A 24790-nucleotide genomic window follows, 5' to 3' on the forward strand; every position below is an offset into this window, starting at 1 on the left:
TCTGTGCGTGTTATGGAGCGAATGCCTATGGGTGGCGGGGGGGGGGAATCTGTTGCAGTTGTGAGCAGAGGATCCATGGTTCCCCTTCCTTCCCTCCTCCGTGGCTCGCTTTGAAACAGCAAAGCGGGAGAGGAGCCGCTTACACAGGTGTCAGCGGCTCCTGTCTGGTTGGCTGCTTTAAACTGTGCTCTCTGTCCCTCTCTCCTCTCCACTCAGCTCGCTAAATAGCAGCAAAGCTTTTCAGCTCTCTAAGCCGGGGAGGAGGGAGAGAAGCAGAGCCTGCTTGTTTTAAAGGAGCAAAGTGGGAGAGGAGAGGAGCCTTCTCCCCTTATACCCCTCTTCTGCATTATTAGCAGCATCCTTCTCCACACACCCCACGCATGCTCCTTGTCCCTTGAGTGCTTTTCCTTCCCTCCCCACATAAAACGTGGTTACAAAGCACGGGTCCACATGGATCCTCAGGATTTTTGCATTGGGCTACCCCAAACACACCGTCAGATCACATGTCTGTGGCCACAGCATAAACCACCAAAATCATACATCCACTGTTTCGTTTAGAATAATTTTTTTCTTGTTTTCCTCCTCTAAAAACTACGTGCGTGTTATGGTCAGGCGCGTGTTATAGAGCAAAAAATATGGTATTTATCTACTTGCACTTTGACGTGCTTTCGAACTGCTAGGTTGGCAGGAGCAGGGACCGAGCAACGGGAGCTCACCCCGTAGTGGGGATTTGAACTGCCAATCTTCTGATCGGCAAGTCCTAGGCTCTGTGGTTTAACCCACAGCGCCACCTGTGCTAATAGTCACATGTTTCACAGCCATCTGTTTGGTTTAAGCTGGGGTGGCTAACCTGGAACCTGCTAGATACTGTTAAACTCCAGTTTCCATTATCCTCATGGGACATTAGCATGGCCAGTGGTGATGGGAACTCTAGTCCAACAACATCCACAGGTTAGTCAAACATATTTTAGAGGGTTAGAAAGAGTAAGCAGTGGTCAAAGTACAGTTTCTGCTCTAATTATTGAGAAAATATATTAATGCTGTATTTCATAATGGTAATTCATTGAATGCCCATTCTTCCTTTTACAGCAGGGTAGATTATATTTAAGTCAAGATTAATGGATAGATTCTGATGTTAAAATCCAGTCTCTGAACCTGCCGTTCCCTGGAGGCATATAGTGCATTAGTTTAAACCAATATGCAGCTTATCATAGATACTGTGACACAGTCTTAAATGATGGTTTGCTGTGCATTGTTACTGCTTTCTCTCCTAATAAAATCACTATTTTGTATTCTTGATCATTACAATATTAAATAGAAATGTAATCAAATTATTGCACATTTAGATACAGATAGCTCTTAAGTAATTGCCCACTGTAAAATTTTTGATCCCTCTTCTCCCCCCCCCCACCAAATAAGGTCCTCTGTCAGTGTGCATATTCAATAAAATAGAATACTTGTGTGGCTTAGATTAGTTGAAGCAAAATCTTTTCAAGTCATCATCTTTTTAATCCTCATTTTTTACCTACTTTAAACTCTTCAAGCCGCATTTCCCCTTCTGTCACTCGCTCGCGCTCTCACACAAACACACACTTCTGCCTTACATGAAGACCAGTAACTGCCCTACCAATGTCTGAGCCATGGGAGAAGTTTCCTCTTCACAGAGCAGCCTTCAGCTCTAACTAGGCTCTTGTGGGGGAAATCAGCCAAGCTCACCCAGATGGGAAATTGGGGAAGAAAGAGTCACTGAGCTTTTTCTATGGCAGCAGTTGGGAACCTCTAGCCCAGGCATGGCCAAACTCGACCCTCCAGATGTTTGGGGACTACAATTCCCATCATCCCTGACCACTGGTCCTGTTAGCTAGGGATGATGGGAGTTGTAGTCCCAAAACATCTGGAGGGCCAAGTTTGGCCATGCCTGCTCTAGCCCCAAGCTTAATTCAGCACACCAGATCTTATAGTTTGGCCCATGAGGCTGTTTTGGGTGAGCCACACCCACCTGCTCAACGTATAAAGGTGCAGCTAGGCCAAAACTTTATATTTGACTTTCTTCAGTAATGTTTCATTCTGGGTTGTTTTGTTTAATAGTTTAATGTAGGAGTAAACTGCTTTGAGTTTTTTCCACCTTTAAAATTTAAAGTGCTATAGAAATAATAATAATAATAATAATAATAATAATAATAATAATAGTAGTAGTAGTAGTAGTTCTGGAGTAAGTATATTGGTATGTAATGAATGATGCTTTACAGGGTTAAAGAAAAAGAAAAATGGTGTTTTTTTAAAAAAAGTACAAAGGTGGAAGTAATCTAATTAGACACAACAATATAGTTAGAGTAAATTTTTTGAGGTCTTAGAACAAAGGAAGGAAGTCAATACATGTTTATATACGTAATGATATGGTTTTTTCTGTAGATGTGTGCTTTTTCGTTTATGTTTAGTTTAGTTTTGTTTCCTTTGTGTGGTTTTTTCCTTTTTCTTTTCTGTTTTTTTTCTGTATGTTCCTTTTTTTGTATAGTATTATTTTGGATTCAATGTTTGTAACTTTTGTTATGATTCTGCATTGAAAATAAAAATAAATAAATAATAATAATAATAGGAAGTTTACAGCTGTCCAACGGCACCTGAAAAGCCTTGTGCACAGCTCTTTGCATCATGTCAGGGCTTGTAAAATGCAGGGATGTATATGGAATGGCACAGCTGATGTCACTTTGACGTTAAGTGACTGACAGGTGAGGCAGCCTCACCCAACTGCAAAACCTAGCCCATGGGGCAGGGGTAAGGATCCAGTTTCCCACACCTGTTCTATAGACCTTAGATATCATTGTTTCCTTGAAGGAAGGAATAGTTCCTACTGCCTTGAAAAAGGTATTTATTGAAAAGGACCTATATTGAAGAAATCAAAATTGGGCCCTATGGTCCTTGATATTTATTGTTGTATCTTTATGGCCACTCCAATATCTCTTCTGAGGGGTCCCCCAACTCTCTGTAGCAGATTTGGGGTGCTTAGGTGAGGAGAGGGAGGGAAACTTCTGTTATGTAAGTGGACGTCCTTGCATGAACAGGATGACTTTCTTGGATTGCAAGAAATTCCAGTTTCTTTTGTACCGTTCTTAAGCAAAGTCAGTACTGCAGCTGACTTTTGTTTATGGGGTTGTTTCTGACCTGTTTATGGGGTAGGAACAGCCTTGATTCTGCCGGACCTGTCCACAGCTTTCAGTACCATTGGTCATGGTATCTTTTTGTGTTAGCTTGACAGGTTGGGCTTGGGTGACGCAGGTTGTTTTTTTCTGCCTTTGGTCCTTACTGATAAAGCAGGCTCACTTGGTAACATTGGCAATCTCCTTCACCTCATGGCCTTTAACTTATGGGATGCTGCAAGTGTTTACGGTATTTTGGAAGGTGGCTAACAAATCTATTAAATGAAAACAATCTATATTACAATGGTTTATGTAACCTTGTGTGCATCTTTTGTTTTTAGGATGCAGTCCTAAAATCACTTATAATCATGTGATTCATATTAATTAAAGCAATAGAACTACTTGCTAATTTATTATTTCAGATTGCAGCCCAAATTGGTTCATAGAGACAATAATGTAAGGCATGGGATCACGTTCTGTGCTTATAAAACCTATTGTAATAAAAGAAGTTAATACTAAAAAGGAACTGTGAAAGATACTGGAATATTTTTACTACCACCTCCCCCCTCACAAATATGTGTCAAGTAGCTACGTCTCAATATGTTCTGAATTTTATCTGACACCAGCGTCTATTAATGGGACTCCATTTGTACTGCCATGGCACCTGTTATGGATTTTGAATTATCTCACAGCCCGTGGGACTAAAATGAAGAAGTACCAGGTGTCAGGCTTGTATCTTAATTGAGACTCAGTGTAAACAATATAAACTTAGTAATACGGTTGTAGGAATGGATTGCAGCCCAGCAGTTGAGTTGCTTACAAACAGTTGGGTTACAACTTTCCTTCATGGATGGTAATAAAGGATTTAGCTATTTAGCCTGATGAAACAAAACAGACCTACACTTGTCATTGCTGTATGAGGTCAGGCTATTCTTAGAAGAATTCATCTCAAAATTTAGGTTTTTGGTAATACTACAGTGAATCATTTTCTGACAAATTTCTCTGGGAGGCAAAAATTAAAATTGGTTTAGGAGCACTATCTTAAAGCCCACTCGTATGCAAGTTTAGTAAAAAATAATTCCCACTGGGTTCAATGAGCTTCTTCCCAGGTAAGTGTGCATAATATTTGCATTTGTAAAACAATCACAGAAGTATTGTGTTTTTTTAAAACAACAACAACATAGGATAGGATTTTGGTTTGCTTCCTGATTTGTTAAATTTAGTATTGCAATTATTTCAGCATCTATTCAGTCAATAAGATTCCTGAAGCTGAAAATGCATAATTAAACACTCAGCAAAAATGAAATAGCCAAGGCATCTGCTTTCAAGTATAATAGTGCAGTTATGCACTACAAAGAGGTCCCATTAAATTTAATTAGACTTATCCTGAGGTGAGTATGTATAGGATTGAAGCCTGTGCATGTATAATTTAGTATTGTTTTAAATTAAAAACAAAACAAAAAATGTCACCTGTTGATTGGATCCAAAAGATTTCCTCTTGTATATTTTATCATTTCATTTTGGATTTTAAATTGTATTCAAATTAATTTTATAGAGAGAGTTTTAGAAATGTCTAAAACAAATGAAATTGGGTGTATATCACTTGTATGGAAAAGAAGCAGATGAGGGGAAGCAGAGGATAGGAAGAGAGATGTGAATTATTACAAGCATTGTTTAAGAAGTTACTCCTTTCACAAGTTGCTATTACACCCAAACTCAGAGCCAGTCGTACTATTAGGCAGAATGAGGCGACCACCTCACCTGATTTCAGATATCATGAGAGGGCAGCAAATTGTTAGTTTAATTAATTTATTGTTTTATTTTAACTGCTATGGAAGGAGCGGAGTCCTTTGGTGATTTTCTACCTCAGGGGCCAAAGTAATTTGATTGGGTACTGTGCACGTTGATGCAGAGGAGCAGGGAGTAATAACTGTTTCTCCACATCAGGCAGCAAAATATTTTGGCTCAGTCCCACTTCTGGAAGATACTCAGGAACTGGAAAAGAAAATGTCGCTGGTTGGAAGTGGTTCCTGAAAATTCCTCTGTTATTTTCCTCCTGGACATCCTTATATGCCAGCCTCTGCTTTTTAAAATGTATAGCACGGGTGGTATTGTTGAGAGGGGGTTTTCAGCCCGTCTTGTGCATGCGGCAGATGATAAACCAATGCGGTAATTTAAATTATATGCAACCCGACACTACAAAGCAAAAATATGCTTCTTCCCCATCAGCTGATAAACAGGCCTTTCTACACCAGCTACAAGCTAAAAGAGCATCCTAAAGCAGGACACGAAGTCAAGCTCTGAACTTAAGGTCACAAGACAGATGGCTTTTAGAATCTGTAATGCTACCCACTTTGTTGTTTAGATTGTAGTATGTGAAGTGTGTGGAATAAGGATAAGATTGACTTTGGCTACCTTCATATGTACTTCAAGGCCATGCTGTTTTGGTGCTTAAATGGAGGTTTTTCAGTATGCAAGGGTTTTGTTGGACCAACACAGGGTGCCCAGAAACTTACTCTTATGAAGGGAGAACTTGCAAAATTCTTGCCCGTTTTTCCTGAATGCTAGCAAGGAAGCATTGTATTTTGTCTTCTCTTAGATAAGCTTTCCAAAGCATTTTTTCTCTGTAAGAGAAGATGGTCAGCAACTCGCAAGATGCTGTGTACATCCTTTCTGTGGAGCTCAAGGTGCAAACACAATCACATCAAAGGCATTAACTTTGAAAGGGCATTGGCCTTTCAGATATGTTTGTGGGAGGGAGGTTATTAGTTTGTTTTGGTTTTATCATGCATTTTGTGTTCCCATTTTGTATTTTCATGTTGTAAACCTATCATCTTCCGAGTGAAGGGCAGGATAGAAATTTAATAAATAATATTAATATGAATAATCACTTCACTTCTGTCCTATTTGTGTATACGTACTATACATATACTAAACCTAAAAGGTTTCATTTAGAGACCTCTGAAACAGGAGCATTTTAAAAGTAGGTAGGTGTCTCCACCCTGCTTTTCATAAAGCGTTTTACCCATTCAAACAGACTTTTAAAAACAGCTTGTTTTGATAGCAGGCTGTTCTCCTGTGGGCCTTCAGCCTTTGCTTCCTGGCAGCACCTTTGGTGCGAAAAGAGAGTGCTCAATTGGGAGACTATCAGTGCCAGCATGCATAGAGTGATAAGTTAACACACCACTGGGAATTTCTGGGGCCCACCAAGATACTTCACTTCTAATGTGCTAACAAGCTCATTTTTCTACCTCTTGCCTCTTCAGTTATTTTTTTTTCTCAGAAGAGCTTAGAAGTTGAGTGCATCAGGCATAATGAAAAGCTCTGTAGGAGGGAGAAGCAATAACCCAATTTTTCCCTTTTCAGCCAAATAGAAAATTAGTTTCTGGTAATACACAAAGGCCAGTATTTTTTGTGCAAGGGGCACTGCTGTGAATCAAAGGACTCTATTAACTGCAGAAAATTCAGCAGCTGTGAATCTCCCCCAATGGAAAAAAGTGCTTTTCAACAAGTTGTGAGATATGTAGTATTATTTAGACTTCAACCATCAGTTTCATCCTCTACCACTTATATACAGCCTCTTAAAAACTGTGCTATATTACTCTCCTGTGTTAAGGCTCAATCTTGTGTATGTCCCACAACCTAAGAACCTTCACAACAAAAGGGTTTTCTATTCCTTCGTGTCCTAATGTTGCTATTTATGGTGTTTTCAAAAGCAATTTTTGGACTGCAACCCTGTTTTAAGGGGACAGATGAGCATAAGCAATGAATCTGATGAAGATCTATAATAGAAGTAGTTTGGGTTTGGCTACCTATTGTAAGTCAAAGCTCCTTTTTTTCTTTTTTCTTTGCACACTTGCGTCCTAGGTGTGAAAATTATTGTCACTGCACAGTCCACTTAATTACTGAAATATAGTGGACAAAAGTGTGGGTTTAGTATGTTTTCTTCTTCTTTAAAAATATATAATCATGAGAGAATCTTTATTAGTTTTAATATTTTGTACATCAGTAAGCACCTAAAATGTTTATACTATTCCTTATAACCCATTGTTAGTTCCCCCATTCCAAAGATAAGTCAAGGCTTTTCAAATGGGGTTATATGAATCAAAGAAGGGTATTTTTCAAGGTGGAAAAGGGAGGAATTGCTCGTTTGGTTGCAAGAAAGGTTAATGGTAGGAAGAATATTTGGCTATGGTGCCGAAGAAAGAGTTGATATGTAGTGAATGAGTACACTGCATTGTTGGGGGTGATTTGCTTTAAGCCAAGGGGGCTCAAATTGTAAAAATTCATGGACCCATTTCCAAAGTCACAAATCTGTGAGGGGGGCAGGGAGAGAAGCAAGGTAGGGACACACTATCTGTGCAGGAAAATGGGCACAGACATCTCTGACCTTTCTCCGAAAGCCGGCACAGGTGTTTATTGCTCTTGCATGCTTTCTCCGTATCGCTGGGAAATGTCCCTAACAAAGAAAAGGCTGGGGTAGGGTGCAGATGTTAGCCCCTACCCACTGGGATTTGTGAGCAGAGAGGAATTATGTTCTGCAGGTGAACAGACGTGTTCCTGCAGCCAGATTTTCCCATCTCCCTTTCAAGTGCCTTTTAGTGATGAAAGGAAGTTGCCCCTTTGCTGCCAAAGCATGCTGCCCACCCATCAGCCAAATTATTATTATTATTATTATTATTATTATTATTATTATTATTATTATTATTAGCCTTTGTCATCAAAAGGATTGGGTGCATGTGCTCAGTTTCCCCTTCCTGCTGCCACTGATGCCAGACATCCTTATGGAGTAAAAGGGGATTGCTATCTTCTCCCCCAAGGCGAACAGAAATTGTGCTCCATGGTTCTTGAACACATGTGCGTACACACACCTGATAGTTTCCAGCAAGGGGAGCTCAGCCCCATCTCCTCTAAAGAGGGGAATATTCTTTGTTGAGATTTCATAGGTCTCATTTGTAAAAAAATTAAGTAAACGGAACTCCTGCCAAGTGTTTCTCATCTTCTGAAAGAAATACATTTCAATGACGTTAGAAGACATTGCTTCAGTAGAAATAGCCAAAAGAGCTGCATGCAAAAAAATAAATAAATCCCGTTTTTAGAAAGATTAATAATCCAATGAGTACAGCAAGACAACTTCTACAAATTGTATGAGGAAAGTAACTGATTTCGAATCCCACTAAATCAGCCTATGACACAAAGTCAGCATGGTCTTTTTTCCTTGATAATTGTATGTTGCTGCCTGCTGTTCTACATTTTGACAACCATTTCCATAGTTGCTTTCATGAACAGCAGAAATATTCTCTCCCTTTCTCACTCTCTCTGTGCTAACGGTAAAATCAGGCCCTCTGGAACAAGAAGCCTGGAGAGGGTTCTTCAAAAGCAAGAACACTTCAAGATACTGGTCTCTTGTCAATATTATCAGCAAAAGAGGATGCAGGGGAAAAGGAAGAAGTACAATGCTTTGCTGTCGGTGTCCCGCAGACACTTTCTTCGCTGGTACAGGGATGCTATGGCCATTTTGCAAATATACCCACTTGTTTCAATAGCATAATTGACCAGTTATTTTTCCTAATACACAGATTTAGCTAGGTGTTTATCTGAACAGTTTAATTTGTTTGAGGATTATGGGGAAGGCTGTTTTTAAGTGAAAATCAATATGGACTTTTCGTTCTGAATCTGTTTTTTTTAGTACTAAGTTTTAGATATTAAAATCTAACATTGAGAGCCCTGATATTTTTTAAAGACCCTGTTGGGTGCTGTTCTGGAGATTTTATTTTGTAACATGTATTTACTGAAACCTTGCTTCTGTCATACTTCCTCGAATCATTGCATGTTATCTTATAAGCAAGGGTTTGCAAAACCCTTCATGAAAAAACAACAACCCTTGTTTATGAGATAACATGCAACCCATTTGAGGAAGTATGAGAAGCATGGTCACTTGTTTTAATTACTTTGCTTCCTTTGACAAGAGGTGCATTCAGAAGGTTTTTCACATTTCATTTCTGTGTAATTACTATTGAAGTGTTATCTTTGATAATGGAGGTTGCTTCCAGCAAGAACCATGACCACCATTGGGATTAGAGATATGCCTCTCCAGCATTTTTATTCAGCTGCTGTTGTATGAGCAATGGGAAGTTGAATAATACCTGCTAAAGACTTCTGCATAAGCTGAAGATGCTGTTCTAGTTTCTGCTGTGACTCTGATCTCCATTGGACAGTGAGTGTGGCTTAGCCCTTCCAGAACTTATATAAGAGTTCACCGCCTTTGGGGCAGCTTCAGAAGGGTGATATATTAGGTTATTAGTCATACAGGAAGAACTTCGGGGGAACCTTGAACTCTTTCAAACTCAATAAAGAGTTTTAGCTAATGTATTCTAGATTCAAGAGGATGGGTAGATCAGTACAGAAAGATGGTGTGATACTGCACATTCAAGTGAGAGGCAAGAAATTAGGGTGGGGTATTGGGTCCTTTGAACATATTCATTTAAAACATTGTATAATTACAGGGGGTCTCTCTTATATATCAGCCTTCAGAATAGGTAGGGATAAAGCTCTGAATTAGAATCATAAAATTAATATATGCATAAATAGATTGGTTAAAAGGAAACAACGTGGTTGTGTCATTGATCAGAATGTCATGCTGGCTACGTTATTCTGAACTTTAAATTGATCCTTAACTTTTGGATAAAATTAGCTATGAGGAAAGAGCTCGATATCTGCAAACCATTGTCCAGCACCATCTTGATCCTTCAACTTTTGAGGACTATGCAGCTCAGGTTTTCTGTCCAGCACCTTGCCACCATTTGCCCTCTGAAACCGGTAAGAATGCAATAAATGCCTAGATTTCTGTTTCATAACACTTAAAATGCAGTATTTCTAGTCAAACTACCGATATTAAAAAATAATATTATTTAGATTTCCATGCTTAGGAAGCTGCATGTTGGGCAAATAAAATTGTATCCTTCGTCTATCAAATTAGAGTGCTCACATACAACTACTCAGTTGTTGATCTATAATAAACCATCATTTTATTTATGAATGTTCCTAGATACCTTTGATTCCTCAATCTAAAGACTGATTTGTAAGCCCAGTTGATGCACTTTATCTTCAAGAAAGGTTGATTTTAGTCTTCATTTGGGAACCTTGAAAGCTTTGCTGTTCTCATCCACTTTCTAATTTTAAACTATGAATGGTTACATAGTCATTTTCCCCAATAATTTTTTTTTTAATCCTCTATATACAATGCTGCATTTTCAGTTACTAATAAAACAATCACACAGGGAGCAATCCTATGCGCAAGAAGATAGCATAAAAGCAAGTCGGTGTAAGTTAGGCCGACGTAAGGTTACAGCAGATCCAAATGCCATTCAACAGAAGACAGTAGGAAAACCATTGTGTTTTATGCCAGGTTGCAAAGTCACATGACAGAGCTGAACAGACTAAGGATTTGGAGCTCTCTGGTCCCACCCCCGCAATGCCCCTTTGGGGGGGGACTTACACCAGCCTCAGCTCAGCCAAAGTCATCTCAGCTGTTTGAGCCCCAACTGAGCCAGAATGAGCAAGTTACGACAGCATATCTTCTGCTGAGCCAGGGTTGGGGGCTTACTTCCAGCTGAGCCTGTCTGAACTGGGAAGCAGCCAGCTGAGCCAGAGATCTGCCATACCTGAATCTGCTCATCCCAATAACTCTTGCCATAGGATTGCCCCCTAAGAATCTAGAATAATCACTGAAGGTATCTAGAATAACTCAAGGCCTACCTGTACAAATAATTTCTTGAACTCCTGATGATTATATCATTTATTTTATTTCCCCTCTTTAGATCATTAAATATCAGTTCTGTTTATCAGAAGGTAAGACAAAGTGTCCAAAAAAAACACCCCTCTGTTCTTATTAATCTTTTACTAAAGCTCTAAGCTTGTAACCACGTTGTATGCAAACTTTCCTGATTGCCCTTATTTTCTACCATTAAAAGAAAGAGAAATTCACACTGATTGAGAAATTCCCACTACATTTTTTTCAAGTTGTAGTCTTTACTAACCCCAGGTCTGCATGAAACACTAACACTGTGGTTCTGGGATTAAGGGAACTAATGGGAGAGACATCTGTTGAGCTGGTAACACTCGATTGTGTCTGACCTTTTGTTTCTCAGCATGAACAAATAGTACTGGGTGACAGTGGTGTGCCTTGTACCCTGTACTGCTTTTCTTTGATGTTAGCACATACTTTTAGAATTCAATATAACAGAGAAAGGAAAGGGAGAAATAACTTGTTTGTTGCTGACAAACTGTTACGCTGTCTTGAAGCAGAAATTAGAATATTACCACTGATATTACTCACCTACTTGCAATAGAGACAAAAAAACAACAACTCAGATCAGTTTTCTTCTTCGGAAAACAATAGATGGAAATCTAGTGTCACCAACAGAAGAGGATTGATGCAGCTATATTTGGATTTGCACATATGATTTAGAGGAAATAAATAAATAAAATGTTTGGGCTCCAAAGCAGTATGTTTTCACTTCCTTCCAGTGCTTATCATTTTTATCTGAATGTGAACAGGAAATAGAAACAGAGGAGCACAATAAAATGAATGCCTGAGTGAAGCAACAACAGCATTCATGAATAAAAATAAAATTAAGGCAGTAGTTAAAAATACTAAAGTCATACAAAAAGGTCCTAATGGTGATTTTTAGTATCTTATTTTGTCTTAATTAAGTCCACCAATTGATTTTAAACAGGCAAAATTATATATCTGTGTTTTAGTGATTGTAAAGGCTTCTGACCAAGTGATATGTAGCAGAGCTAAGTTTATGGTTCCTGCTTCTTTGTGTATAAGGGACAGAAATATGTTTTCATAAGCTTTTGCCTTCCTCCATTAGTGAATAGAGTACCTCACAATTTATGCTCAGGTGCATCTTTTCTGAGATGGATTGAAATAGCTTCTCAGTAAGATCAGTTGTAAAGTGCTGAGTTGGAGAGATGAATGAGTGATCCTCTCTCTATCTCCTCTTCTGAATTCAAGAGGTACTTTTAAAAACTATTTTTTAAAAACATTTTAACAGCTGTCTGATAAGTAATAATGATGCCTGTTGTTAAAAGTGCATTAAAATGACATTGCCATCCTGTTTTTTAAATCTTAATGTTACAATGGCTTTTGCTTGTTTGGTTGTTTTTTTTATATGGAAGAAATACCTGGAAGCTGCCATCTGTAGCTGAATATTGGTATTCAGAGAGCATGGAGTACTTACACTGAGTCAGCTCAGTGACCATCATGTCCAGTATTATTTGGAGGCAACTGTAAAGGCCTCAAGTAGTCTCTCCATTCTTGTTACCTAATATCCATTAACCAGAGATGCCAGGGATTGCATGTAGAGCCTTCTAGATGCAAAGAATTTGTGGATTCAGTTTCTTTCTTTTATGTTGACATGTCAGGGTAATAAGGCTAAAATTCTTCTGGAGGTAGTATGTTTTTATATGTATGAGAAATATTCTGTCAGATAGTACATCTCTCCATGAACAGGGAAGTTGGAAAAGAATGTAATGTAGATCATAGTTCTAAAAAAATTTAGGTTCTTGACTATTGAAGGGCTTTCTTATTTTTTAAATATTTTTCATCATTTTTCCATCTGCCTACCTTTATGTAATATGCCCGATTATTTTGGAGTCCATATAAATGAGACCTAATAGGAAATATGCCAGTCTCCCACTGGAGGGGCCTCCAAACACTTCTCTCCCCAGACATTTAGGTGCTCAAAGTTTCTCTCATCATATTAGAAATACAAATGTCGATTGGGGTGGGAAACCTGTGCAAAACAGTCAAATGTATTACAGCCTGATATAACTGTGTAACTATTTCTGATATGGTAAATGAAAGGTGTAAATTACTGAAATAAATTACTGAAACAAAGGAAGGCAAATATTTAAGAACTACGCTGGTCAAATATTGAGATATTGGCAGTGGGAAGGCACTAGTAAATGTGGTGACTCAGAAATCATAAGAAGTTGAAATTGGTTTAATGATAGATTCATGGTTAAACATCTTGGGCAGATTATTAATCAGCTGCTGGGACAGATTTTATCATATAAAATAGTATTTTTTTAAAAGATGGATAGCCAGCACTATTCCCCTCAGAAAATAAAAGGTTAAAAAATGCAACCCTAGAAGATTTAACAACACAGTCCTGTTCAAAGATAAATCTCACTGTGAATTCAATAGGGTTTACTCTTAGGTAAGTGTGTATGGGATTGCAGCTTAATTAAATCCGTCGGTTGTAATAAATAGAGAAGGCATTATTCCTTCTAAATTATTTTTGGCGTATGCTAAGTGATGAGTTCCCATTCTGGCAAAATTACTTGCATGCATAGATAATTTGGTCAGATTCCCCAGAAAATGAGGTGCAAATATAATTGTAAACAAAAATAACCTCAGGAATTATCACTTCATAATAGTTCTAAGTATTTCTTCTAAATTGTATGCAGATAATTATTGAACAAACTGAAACTTTGAGCTGCAACAAATGAAATTATAGGAGGGAGTGCAGGCTGACTTTATCAAGGGAAACATCACTTTCCCTTCGTTAGTAAATATGCACAAAATCCAAGAAGGCATTTGTATGCCGTTTTTTTTAGATGGAGCTGCAACTTTCAGTACAATTAATTGTATTTAACTGTGGTTATAAACTGTGGACTACCAGCCTGCACACACTGCTGACACATTTACAAAGGTTAGAGTAGGAACTGCTGATGAGTTCCTGTCACCAGGGAGGATGAGACAATGTGTTTACTGACACTATATTTATTTAACTTTTATGTTAACATATGGATAAGAATAAGGATTCTGAACACCAGTCATCAGTCTGCTGGTGAACCCAGTTGGGTGGGTGGGGTATAAGTAGTACATCATCATCCTCATCATCATTAAAATTTTGACTTCTGTACAGTATGTGATGATATGGTCTTCTTATCTATCACATAAATTGAATTCAAGCAATTTGGAACTGTTTATAAAATAGTATTTAAAGGTGAATTATAAAACTGTATTTTGTGACCTGTCCTCAACCCAACTAGTTTCTTATACAACACTGAACAAGTTAACTATTTCATGTATTTGAGGGTTTGGGTTTTTCACCTAGCTGAAACCAAACTAAAAGCTGTTAGACATCCAACACAATACTAAATGTTTTCTGATATACAGTGACAGTTAATTGTATCTCTTCACAAGTAGAACAAACTTCCACTTGCCCAGTAGGACTGCAGGCCCCTGCGTACTCCCCAAAATCTGCCCTGGATGGTTGGGAGGTGTGAGGGGCTGCAGTGGAAGGAGGAAGAGGAAGTCCCATTACTATCACTCATAATAAGTGTGATTGTTCAAGCATGTCCAAAGCAAGTAAGGAATTGGCAACCACTTAGTATTACATGGTGATAATAAAAGGGTTATCAGAGCAGAGGTCCATATAGCTCAGCCTGTTCTCGTGTAACTGGTCATTCAGAGGTTCATAAATAGGACAGATTCCCCCAGTCCCTGGCATCAGAGATGTACAGAATATATTTCTGGTTATCGTGGTTCAAGGCCACTGATAAACATACGCTGTGTATTTATCTGATCCTCTTTTATGCAGTGCTTTTTTAGGAGGTACTCAAGGGTACGCAGTACTGGCACCTCCTTTTGTTGTTGTTAAAAAGTGCAGTACTTACTGTAACAACTTCATGAGGAGTACAGTCACCTATTTTTCTAGAGAGAGAAAGTACTGCATTTATGCAATATCCCCCAGCAATATTTAATCTATGCAATCTGAGAGACATTTCGTTTTGAAACCTGCTCACATTCAAGTTCATGCCTTAAATTTTATTTGTGTGTATGGTGGGGGAGAACAGGTTTTTTCTGCCACAAGAAATGGTGAACGAATGGCATGCATCTGCAGCCAGTTACGTGAACTCCAGTGGGAAATTGCATGTATTCATGTCAAATTCAAAAGTTAAATCACCATGTTGGAAGAAGTTACACATGAAGTTCCTCTCAGTGATGTTGATTTTCTGTAACATTTGCTAAGCAATCCTCCTCCACAGTACTTGTTATAATCTTTATCATGAACACTTGGCTGTCATACTTTCCCCTTATCTAAACAGCTCTGCTTGTGTAAATGCATGCATAAACTGAGCTGAGGGGCTTCTTCCTCCCTGTGGCTGGATCCAGAGCCACTCCAGTAATTTGAACGACATAATGACAGCGGCCTCATAATGACATGGGTGCCCATGTAATCCTGGCTACCCTGCACTATTTATTTCATCATTAAGAGCACCGTTCAATCCAGGCATGGTTGATCTGCAACCACATCACTTGAGTGATTTACAAATTGCACCAAAGTCTATCTTTATTAAGTAAAAGAACCTATGCTCCTTTGTATTTCAGTTCCTTTTTATATCTTTCCTAGCTCTGGTCTGTATTGTTTATAACATTCTAAATGTTGATATACTGAAACCTCGCATACTTTCTTTTCTATTCTTATCCCTTTTGTAATTAGAGCTAAGGGGTGTTCAGATAGTGGATTTTATCACCTCCTTGTAAGATGGGTGGAATGCAAATATAATAGTTCGCCCCCACTTGTTTAAAACTGAAGGCTAGCAGGTGATCTAAAATATATATATTTGTCAACTTCCATATTAATCACTACTGCACTTTTAGGCTCTAGTTCCGCATTTTCATCAATTGAAGGTTTGTTTTGTATTTATGTTCATTAGTATTGACGTTAGTATCACCTGCTTTGGGATTAAAGTGAACATTTATTACATGAAAGAAGCCAAAAATGCCTTACACATGAAACAAAAAATACGAAGGAAAAAAGAAACCCAGTATTAATCTACTCACCCATTGCTATCAAACAAAACTCAGATACAGTAAGGCTGCAATCCTGTGCACACTTATATTGGAGTAAATCCCATTGAACACTGTAGGAATTTCTTCCAGGTACACTTACCTAGAATTGTGCTGCATGTACATGTCAGACTTACCTGGCTCATATTTTCACTAAAGCTAAATGCATTATCATTAATTACCAGTTACTTGCCAAGTTAAAGAAATTATTCTGTGTCCAGAAACCACACTAAGTATTTCTTTAGCATTTATATTTCTTTTGCAAGTTGGTGAATTTTTCTCAGTGGAGTTTGCTCAGTGGAAAATGCTTTAGCACTATGAGAAGAATTTTAGGAAGAACTTCATTTCTTTTTCATGGGAAACTGGCTAGCTAGGAGAAGCCAACTGTTGCCATGTAATATTTTATTGCATATAATTTTGGTAGAAATGTGTAAATGATTCACAAACAGGAAAGAAATGTTTGTGTCATTATGGTTGTGTTATTTATAGCAATGACCCTGCTGAATCAGAACTTATTTTTATCGAACTATTTTTTTCTTTTCTTTTTTTCTTTTCCTTTTTCTTCTTCTTTTGTAACCTGTAGTCGGTGAGTATTCTTCCTGATCGTTGAGGTTCGTTTTTTGCCTACTAATGCATCCCTCTTTAACCTTTAGCATGCACCGTTAGCGACATAACAAATTCTAACTTTCTCCTTTCTGTACTCATCTGTAAATGCCCTCCAACCTCTGCTGTCCGTGTCTCACGTCTCACACCTGTTATCTTTTTATCTTTTCTCCCCCCTTTTCCTCACTTCTGTCCACCTCTCCTTCATCACTTCTTCATTCTCAACAAAGAAAGAAATGGTGTGATATTTCTTCTCCTTCCCAAACCACCACTAGAAAGCATTGGCCACTTCAAGGTAAAGGGCAAAGGCTTGAAACGGAAGGTCTTTCACGCTAGCTGTGAATGGTATGCTATGCAGAGCATCAGCAATTATTTTTTACGCTCTACCTCATCATTTGAAATGCTTTGATTCCTTGTAAAACTAGAACAAGATAGAATTTATTAACATGCGGGGTGTTAAAAAAACAGCCTTTCCCTGTAGGGAAGAGGACTTTTCTGCTTAGTTTTGTGGTTTTTTTCTGGAAGGTGCAATAAATTTCCTACTCTTATGATTAGCAGAATGTTTGGAGCTGCTATACCTGGCTCATAAAAAGAAACACACACATTTGGAGAGCAAAAGCAGAGGTTTTGTCAGTTTCAGAAAGTGTTTGGCCAAAGCAGACGCAATAGCATTTGAGTTATTAGATCAGGCTTATGGCAGTGTTCTTTAAAAGCAGTGTTAGACTTCTGACCCGGCCATGATGGTTTGCAGTAACCTCTTTAGGAAATCTAGCTGAGTGAAAGCAAGAAATGTGTCCTGAGATTTATATGCCTTCAGCAGGAACTCGGACATGAATGTTGTTGTTCTAACTTTGGAGATAGTGAAAACATTTTCTTAAAAGTGGTTTTCTGTATCAAAGCATTTTTCATAAAGCGGTAGTAATACTAAATACTCAGGTCATTTTTAAAGTGGTAATTTTATCCAAATGCTTCAGAAGCATTCATAATATTATAGGATCCAAACGGGTTGCACATGGAACAACCCAGGGATTTTTCAGAGGGGGACCTTCCCACTGCAGCCCTTCATGACTCTGAAAATATGCCTCTTGAAGGTTAGAAAGCACCTCAGAGGAAGATTTGGCGCAATAGGTCGTGAGTTGGCTGCAAGGGGATGGTTGGCCATTTCCTTGTGAATGTGACTTTACACTTGCGCATGGGGTTCTTTGAATTCTGACCTATGTGTAAATTTTAAAAACTGTTCTTGAGCAAAAAAAAAAATACTGTTCCTGATGAAGATGTTGTGGATATGCCCTTAGAGGAAATTATTTAATTTTAAATATTATAATAAATTACTCATTTACTAACTCAGTTACAAGGGAATCCTGTTGAAATTGTTGTAAACTTTGGCCCAGTAGGACTTCTGTACTGCCATTGGCTATGAATCTGATGTTGTGTGTGTATAAAGTCCCTTAAAAGCAATTGGCTTCTGGTGGAATCCAGTTGGTGCTGCTGTGATCATAGAAGCACTTTACTTCCAGCAGATGCCTATGTTAATAGAAGAGGGTATGCTATTTTTGCTGATTCCCCTTCCCTGCTGCATCCCTCAGCACTCCCTGAAAATCAGCTCCAGGGCAGGGGCTGCAGAGCAGAGTGAGCGGATGCAAATGGAATCAGCCAAAATTGCTTCCGTTAGTGAACATCCGCTAGAACAAAAGCTTTTCTCTAAGGGCAAGGGCACAAACTATATGTCCAAATACATGCATAGTACTAAAATAAGGTTGGACTTTTTTTGTTTACATTTACAATAGGGAACCAATGGAATGTATGTAGCGCCTAAAATATAGCTAAAGGAGTCTGAACTTAGGGCTGGAATTGACGATGCATATTTGATAGGCAACAAGTATCTGATCACAGATCTCTCTCTCTCTCTCTCTCACACACACACAGAGAGAGAGAGAGAGAGAGAGAGAGAGAGAGAGAGAGAGATCTTTACAAATGCATACAAGAATTCATCTTCCACAGCTTCATTAATTAGGTAGATTTAAGAAAGAATTGTCTTTCCTTCCTGGCAGCTGAAGGCTGAACACGGAGCATGCTTAGGGGAAAAACACTGACCTGTTTTGCATCTCTCATAGAAGTCTGGAGACTGCAATAAATCTTATCAACCTAACTCCTTTGCTGCTGTTCCTGCAACTTATTTTGGGGGGCCTATATGTGGGAAGGGTTTGTCTCAGATTCATCTTGTTCCTTTTACAAAGATACCGAACCATGTAGTGCATCCAGCTAGCACGATCTATTCACGCTTCTGCCCTGTTGAATCCTGTAGGAATTCATGTGATGAGGGTGTTAAGTAGAAAATGGGTGCCAACCTCAGTCCTGTATAGTATCTCCCCAGCCTCCTGCTGTGTTCTGACCTTCCTTCAGAGCTTAGTTAGATTTGCCATCAGCCTTCCACTCATATAGAGTGGAATGGGTTTGTTAATGATTGTAGCAGATGAGCTAGTATGGTTTCTTCTGTGTCTAAAGAAGGGGCAGATATTTGTTGGGGACTTGCTCTTTCCTAACCACCAGGAGATTGTTCTCATATATGGGGGTCTTCTTGTTTCCCATAGGCTCCTGCCCAGAGACTCAGGCGTCCGAAGCTCCAACAGCAGCGCAGATGGACGGGCCCGATCTAGCCTTCCCCATTTCTCCCCGGACTAGCAAGAGCCGCATGTCCATGAAACTACGGCGCTCCTCTGGCTCAGCCAACAAGACCTAAGAATGGGTGAAGCCTGCAGCCCCTTTTCCTGAGATGTTTGTCTCCCCTCTGTATGGAATTCTTGTCCCACATTTGTCCACTTGTTTGTTTATTTTAGAAAACCTTATTGGAATTTTATTTCAAACTGAAAATATCTTGGCTTTCGTTAGAATATTTTTATCTAATTCCCTGCTTCCATAACTTGTCAGTGTAGGGTCATTTCTGCACCTGTTTTACCTTTCCTTGTGAGACCCTGTTTTAACCTCTGGGTCTGTTGCTAGCCACACATGGGGCTGGAGACTGCAGGCATGTTTCTCTGTTTTTTTGTACTACCCTCTAAATAAAAAAGTACCATTTGCAAATGAATGTACTATTCAAATGAAGATGCACCTCTGGAGTCCTCTGCAAAGGTCACTAGGAGACACAGAATTATGTACAGAGAATATATGTGATAAGAATTAAAGCCCTTCAAGTCAACAGAGGCCCATCACCATCTCTCTTACTGTCATTCGCTGCTGGACAGGCACCACAGCAAGATCCCAGTGCTGAAATGCTAACAGCTTTCTACTCTCCTGCTAGTATTTGCTTTCCAGATGCAAGTTATGGCCACTGTCAGCCTTTCTCTTCCGAAAACTGTCCCTTGGTCTATCTGTAAGATATGCATACTTTCAAGCACTTTGCCATGTCAGTCATTTGCTCTGAGCTATGTACCATTACTGGGGAGAAAAAGGGACTGTGCCCTTGTAGCGGCAGATGTATGCACAAACACATTCCACTCCAAATTCCCACTACCCCCAGACGTATTTTCATACCGAAAAAATACAACTATGTTGTTCGCCATATTCTGCTCTAACAAAATGTAGCATGGCACCGGTACTAACTGCATGTGTAAATATCTGTCCTTCACCTGGGCAACTATAGAAATATATATTGATGTATTTGTTCACCGTGTAGTATATACAAATTTGTAATGGTTGAAAAAAGACATGCTATTTAATAATACAATAAAATTATTCTTACCACCTGTGTATGCTCTGTATTCCACTGCAAATATTGGAAAGATTGCTTAAATCAATCACAGTAGTATTAGCTTCATGAGGAGAGTGGAGAGCAGGCATGGAATGGCTCATGGTTGTAAGATTGCAAAGCTTTTACAGCAAGCGTCTTAATTGACAGTTTAATTCACAGTCCCTTTTGGGGGCAATCCTGCACATAAATATTAAGTTCTGTGATACTTCCAAGTGTATAGGATTGCCACCTTAGTCCCACTTTGTAGTTCCAAGATAATGCTTGCCTAAATCCTTCCTTTCTGGCTCAATAAATTTTGCATAAGTGGATTGATAATGCTGTACAAAGTGAAGAATTCAATGTTGAATTAATATTGCTGAAAACATCCTTGCAAAAATAATAATAATGAATGCCTGTTTGGGTTCCAAAGTAGAACAAGTTCAGATAGCTACATTATAATAGCAGCTTAAAATTGAAGCAGTTGACAATCCCTTGACAGTAAAATGTCTCTTTGGAAACTCTTTAAAAAAGGCTTTTAAATTTTTTTCCATTAAGGTAAAATCATTATCTAACTTAGTTCCTAAAAGTTAAGTATGTAGAAATACTTAACTTCTACATACTTGGTCACATAGCATGCTGTATTATTCAAGTTTCAAAATAATTTCACTAATGTTACCCTAGTTAAAATGAAGTTGCCTTTCCGTATCTCATCTTCCATTGATCAATACTTCTGCACAACAGTTAAATCCAGCTATAAGTATCAATTTACAAAGGACTATGCAAATTTAATCAATAAAAATTGCCTATCTGTCTATCTACAGAGAGGTTTGCAAAAGTGGACTTCCAGCAAATGTATCAGTGAAGAAGTTGGAGAGGGAATTGACCACCAGAATTTCTAAAATGGTTACTAGATTTGAAGGCTGGGGTCCAAAAAGATGTCTGCTCAAGTAATCCAGTACACTATTAGACTTGTACATTTAACAACTGATCCTTATGCGTTAGTGCAAGCTGTTTTTGAAGCTCTTTGGTTTGCCATGTAGGATAGGGGCTGTTAAAAAGAAAGACTAGTGCTTTGTTTGACTAATTGAACAATTTTCATGAATCTTGAAATTCTGGCTGAACATTTTGGACTTCAAAGTAGCTTCCTGCTTTCTCTTTTTGTATGCGCTCCCTTTTGCATATCATATTTTTTTAAAATTAAAAGAGTGGAACAAGATGCTCAGAAAATAGGCAGAATAAACTACCAAAAAAATCATCAATCCAGAATTTAATAGCCAGCAATGAGCAAGAGCAGACAAAGGGAACTTTGCACATGGTATGTATGTATATATTTATATATGTACTTATATGTATATATCATAGGACTGCACGCTGACTTTCTACAAATATCAGACAGTGTTGTAATACAAGATACAACGAATAAAACACTTCACAGCAAATTAAACTCTTTAAACCCTCAGAGGCTGGAGAGGCAGATTCCACTAATTAAGTATGAGGGCTAACTAGTTCTCCTGGAAAATTAATAATTTTTTGTTAAATACAATGTCGGAATGTACTTTGATCCTAGGGACAGGAGTGACCAGAATGAAATCGTTCAGGCCCCCATTCTCCCTAGACAGCTTTTACTCGCAGGCAGGCACACAGATGGCTCTAGGTTTGGCTATAGTATTTCGAGTACACAGAAAAATGTCTCTCCACCCCACACCCACACTTAAAGCAATGTCACATTTTTCAGTCCTGTAGTGGAAGGGGTGATTCCCACTCCGCCTCAAATAGACGGTTGGCTCGCTTTCCCTTTCGCTTTGTTGAAGTGACAAGTTTTAAGTACTGTACGTGGAAACTGGATTCACAGAATATACAGTGCACTCTACCTTTTCATAAGGCAGTAAGGCTAATTTGTGTTCATACATTAAAAACGTTTGGCATGACGTACTTCTAAAGTCTAGTGATTTTCTTCGGCTATGCACTGCGATTTTCCATAGGAATTACAGTTCGGATAGGATTCGTTCGGGTCTCCACCATCAGGGATTGAGGATCAAGGCTTAGGGGGCGAAAGAATTCTATCGCATAAATCGGTTCCCGCTAACTGGAGAATCGGTCAGTCTGAGCAACTGGCAATTTCATAGTTCAAGTCTGGTAAAGAAGCGGTTCGAGTCGGTGGCACATACCCCCTCACTTGCGCACCCCCACACCCATCTAGCAGCCCGGCCTGACAGGCATCTGCAACAGGAGCACCTGCCTGTTCTCCGACGGGTGGCACTTGTTGATGTGCCGAGTGAGGCCGGGCGAGCTGAAGAAAGTCGAGGGGCAATGTTTGCAGGAGAAGATCTGCTGCTCGCCGTGCGCCACGCTGCCCTCGGGCTGCCCCAGGGGCAGCAGCAGCTCCTCCCGCACGGCGTGCCACAGTCGGTGCTTGTCCCGGATGTCCGCCGAAGGGAAGTGCGCCCCGCACAAGTGGCACGGGAACGTGATCTGCTGCGCAGGCGGCGGGCTCCCGCCGTAGCCCAGCGCCCCGGGGGCCTGGTGGGTGCCCAGGTGCTTCCGCAGGTACGCCTGGCGCCGAAAGGTCTTGTGGCAATAGGGGCACAGGAAGAGCTCGCCGCCGGACGCGCCCAGGCTGGAGCCGTCGGCGGCGCCCGCTTCGCCGCCCGGGCAGAGCAGCTGCTGCTGCTGGGCGGCTCGGGACGGCGGCGGCGGCGGGTCCCGGCAGCAGGAGCTGTCCGCGGCGCCGTGGTGCTGATCTGGTCCGGCCTGGCCGCGGCTGTTCTCTTTGTCCTTGGCGGGGCCGGGCGCCGAGGGCGGGCGCGGCTTGTGCCAGCGGCGGTGCGAGGCCAGGTTGGCCGGGCAGCTGAAGATCTTGTGGCACTCGGGGCAGCGGTACTCGACGCGCACGATCCGCGAGCAGCGGTGCTGCGCCAGCGCCAGGGGGTCGGCGTAGGGCTCCTTGCACAGCTGGCACACGAACTCGCCCAGCAGCGGCGGGCCTGCCCCGCGGGGCCCCTCCGACGCCCCCTCCGACGCCGCCTTGATCCGCAAGCCAAGCACGGGCGACGTGGTCACCTCGTCGGCGAAGCTCAGCTTGCGCACGGCCTTGGGCTTCTTGGCCGGAGGCGCCTTGGCGCGGGGCGCCCGCTTGAGCGCCGGGTAAAGCGGCGGCGGCGGCGCCGACGTGGCCGGCAGAGAGAGCGGCAGCGGCAGAGGCAGCGGCGTGCGAGGAAGCAGAGGCAGCTTCTCTGCCGCGGCCAAGGCGGGCCCCGCAGGGAAGGACTCCGCCGAGGCGGGAGAGCGCGCGCAGCGCTGAGACTCTCCGGCGGCTGAGGCGGCGGCGGCGCTGTCCAAGGTGCCTGCGCCCCACACGGCCGCCAGCGGGGCGTTGGGCTGAGGCAGCAGCTGTTGCTGCGGAGGAGGCTCGGGCGAAGGCGCCGGGACGCGGGGCGTTTCCTCCGCGGGGCAGGGCGCGGGGGGCAGTCCCGGAGGGGGGCGCACCCGGTAAGAGCCCCCCGGTCTCCTGCTCCGCTTGACGAGGAACCCCCGCGGCATCTTCCGCGACGCCCCACGGCAGCGCTCCCTTTCCACCGGCGGCTCCGCGTGCCCGACGGGAGTTTATACCTCAGGCACCTCTGGGGAGCCCGCGCGTCATCCTCTCTCCGGCCCAGGGCCGCCAATGAGGAGTTGGGAAGACGAGGGGAGAGGAGAGGGCGGGGAGGGGGGCGAGGGAGAGGACTGGAAAAGGCGGGAGAATCGGAGCTGGGGGAGGAGGGAGGCCACTTTCCCAGCCTGCGCCAGGAGGTGGGGGTGGGGCCGTTTACCTCAGCGAGTTTCCCGCCCAGCGGCCCCCACAGGTGCCTGGCCACGCCGACCTGCCCTCTCGGTCCGGCGCCCTTCCTTTTTGCCTCACCTTCCCGGGCAAGCAGAGCCTCCTTCTTCAGAACTTGCCTCAGATGGCAAACGCGCGGGGAAAAGTCTCCTCAGCAAGCGTTAGTTCAGGGGATCCCTGCTCCCCGCACGTGGAAGGGCTGAGTGGGGGAGCTGGGAGGCGCCAGGAGCTCAGCCTCTTCCCTTCGCCAGCGGGTGGGCTTGAGGTGCAGTTTCCCCCCCCCCCAGCAAACAACCGAATCTCCATCTTTTCCTTTCTTGGGGTGGGAGCAGGGGTGCCAACTTGAATAAAATATTGGGGGGGGCGCATAATCGATCCCATGACGGAGCACACCCACCCACTACTTGAATGGCAATGCCCCTCAACTTCGGGGAGGCGGCACCCTCAAATATTTTATTGGGGGGTGGCCAGAGGGAGTTGGCTCCTATGGGTGGGAGGTGCGGGTGGGGGACTCCGATAGACAACAAGGCAACCCTTTCGCAATCAAAATTAGTGATAACAACGATCCTTCTCTTGATTCGCTTTATTGAAAAGAAGCCCCTGAAAGTATCTTGCCAGTTCCTCGACCGACCCGC

The 24790-nt window shown here is 41.5% G+C and overlaps 2 protein-coding genes across 22 annotated transcripts in view; one reads left to right on the forward strand and one right to left on the reverse strand.

Annotated features, from left to right (window-relative positions):
• Positions 1-20352, forward strand: part of RALGAPA1 (Ral GTPase activating protein catalytic subunit alpha 1) — a 125865-nt gene extending 105513 nt beyond the window's left edge. For 8 of the 21 annotated variants that reach the window (XM_083504693.1, XM_083504694.1, XM_083504702.1 and 5 more), the window contains 3 exons: positions 9832-9956; positions 16842-16956; positions 19203-20352. In XM_083504693.1, the coding sequence (XP_083360819.1) occupies positions 9832-9956; positions 16842-16956; positions 19203-19293 (331 nt within the window). In that variant the 3' untranslated portion in view covers positions 19294-20352. Of the gene's footprint in view, positions 1-9831; positions 9957-10957; positions 10989-16841; positions 16957-19202 lie in introns of all 21 variants that reach the window. The other 13 variants (XM_083504698.1, XM_083504689.1, XM_083504704.1 and 10 more) reach the window with 5 other exon arrangements.
• A 117-nt stretch (positions 20353-20469) lies between these two features.
• INSM2 (INSM transcriptional repressor 2) lies at positions 20470-23964 on the reverse strand. Its single transcript, XM_083509226.1, has one exon. It carries the CDS (start codon positions 23876-23878, stop codon positions 22535-22537), a length of 1344 nt encoding a protein of 447 aa, XP_083365352.1. The 5' UTR covers positions 23879-23964; the 3' UTR covers positions 20470-22534.
• Between the last annotated feature and the right edge of the window lie 826 nt (positions 23965-24790).

This window comes from Podarcis liolepis (assembly GCF_965112155.1).
Source record: "Podarcis liolepis genome assembly, chromosome: 1".
Lineage (NCBI taxonomy): Eukaryota > Metazoa > Chordata > Lepidosauria > Squamata > Lacertidae > Podarcis > Podarcis liolepis.

Bases quoted from the DNA above. Each gene is read 5' to 3' on its own strand.
- INSM2 (XM_083509226.1), bottom strand. From the start codon at position 23,878: ATGCCGCGGGGGTTCCTCGTCAAGCGGAGCAGGAGACCGGGGGGCTCT.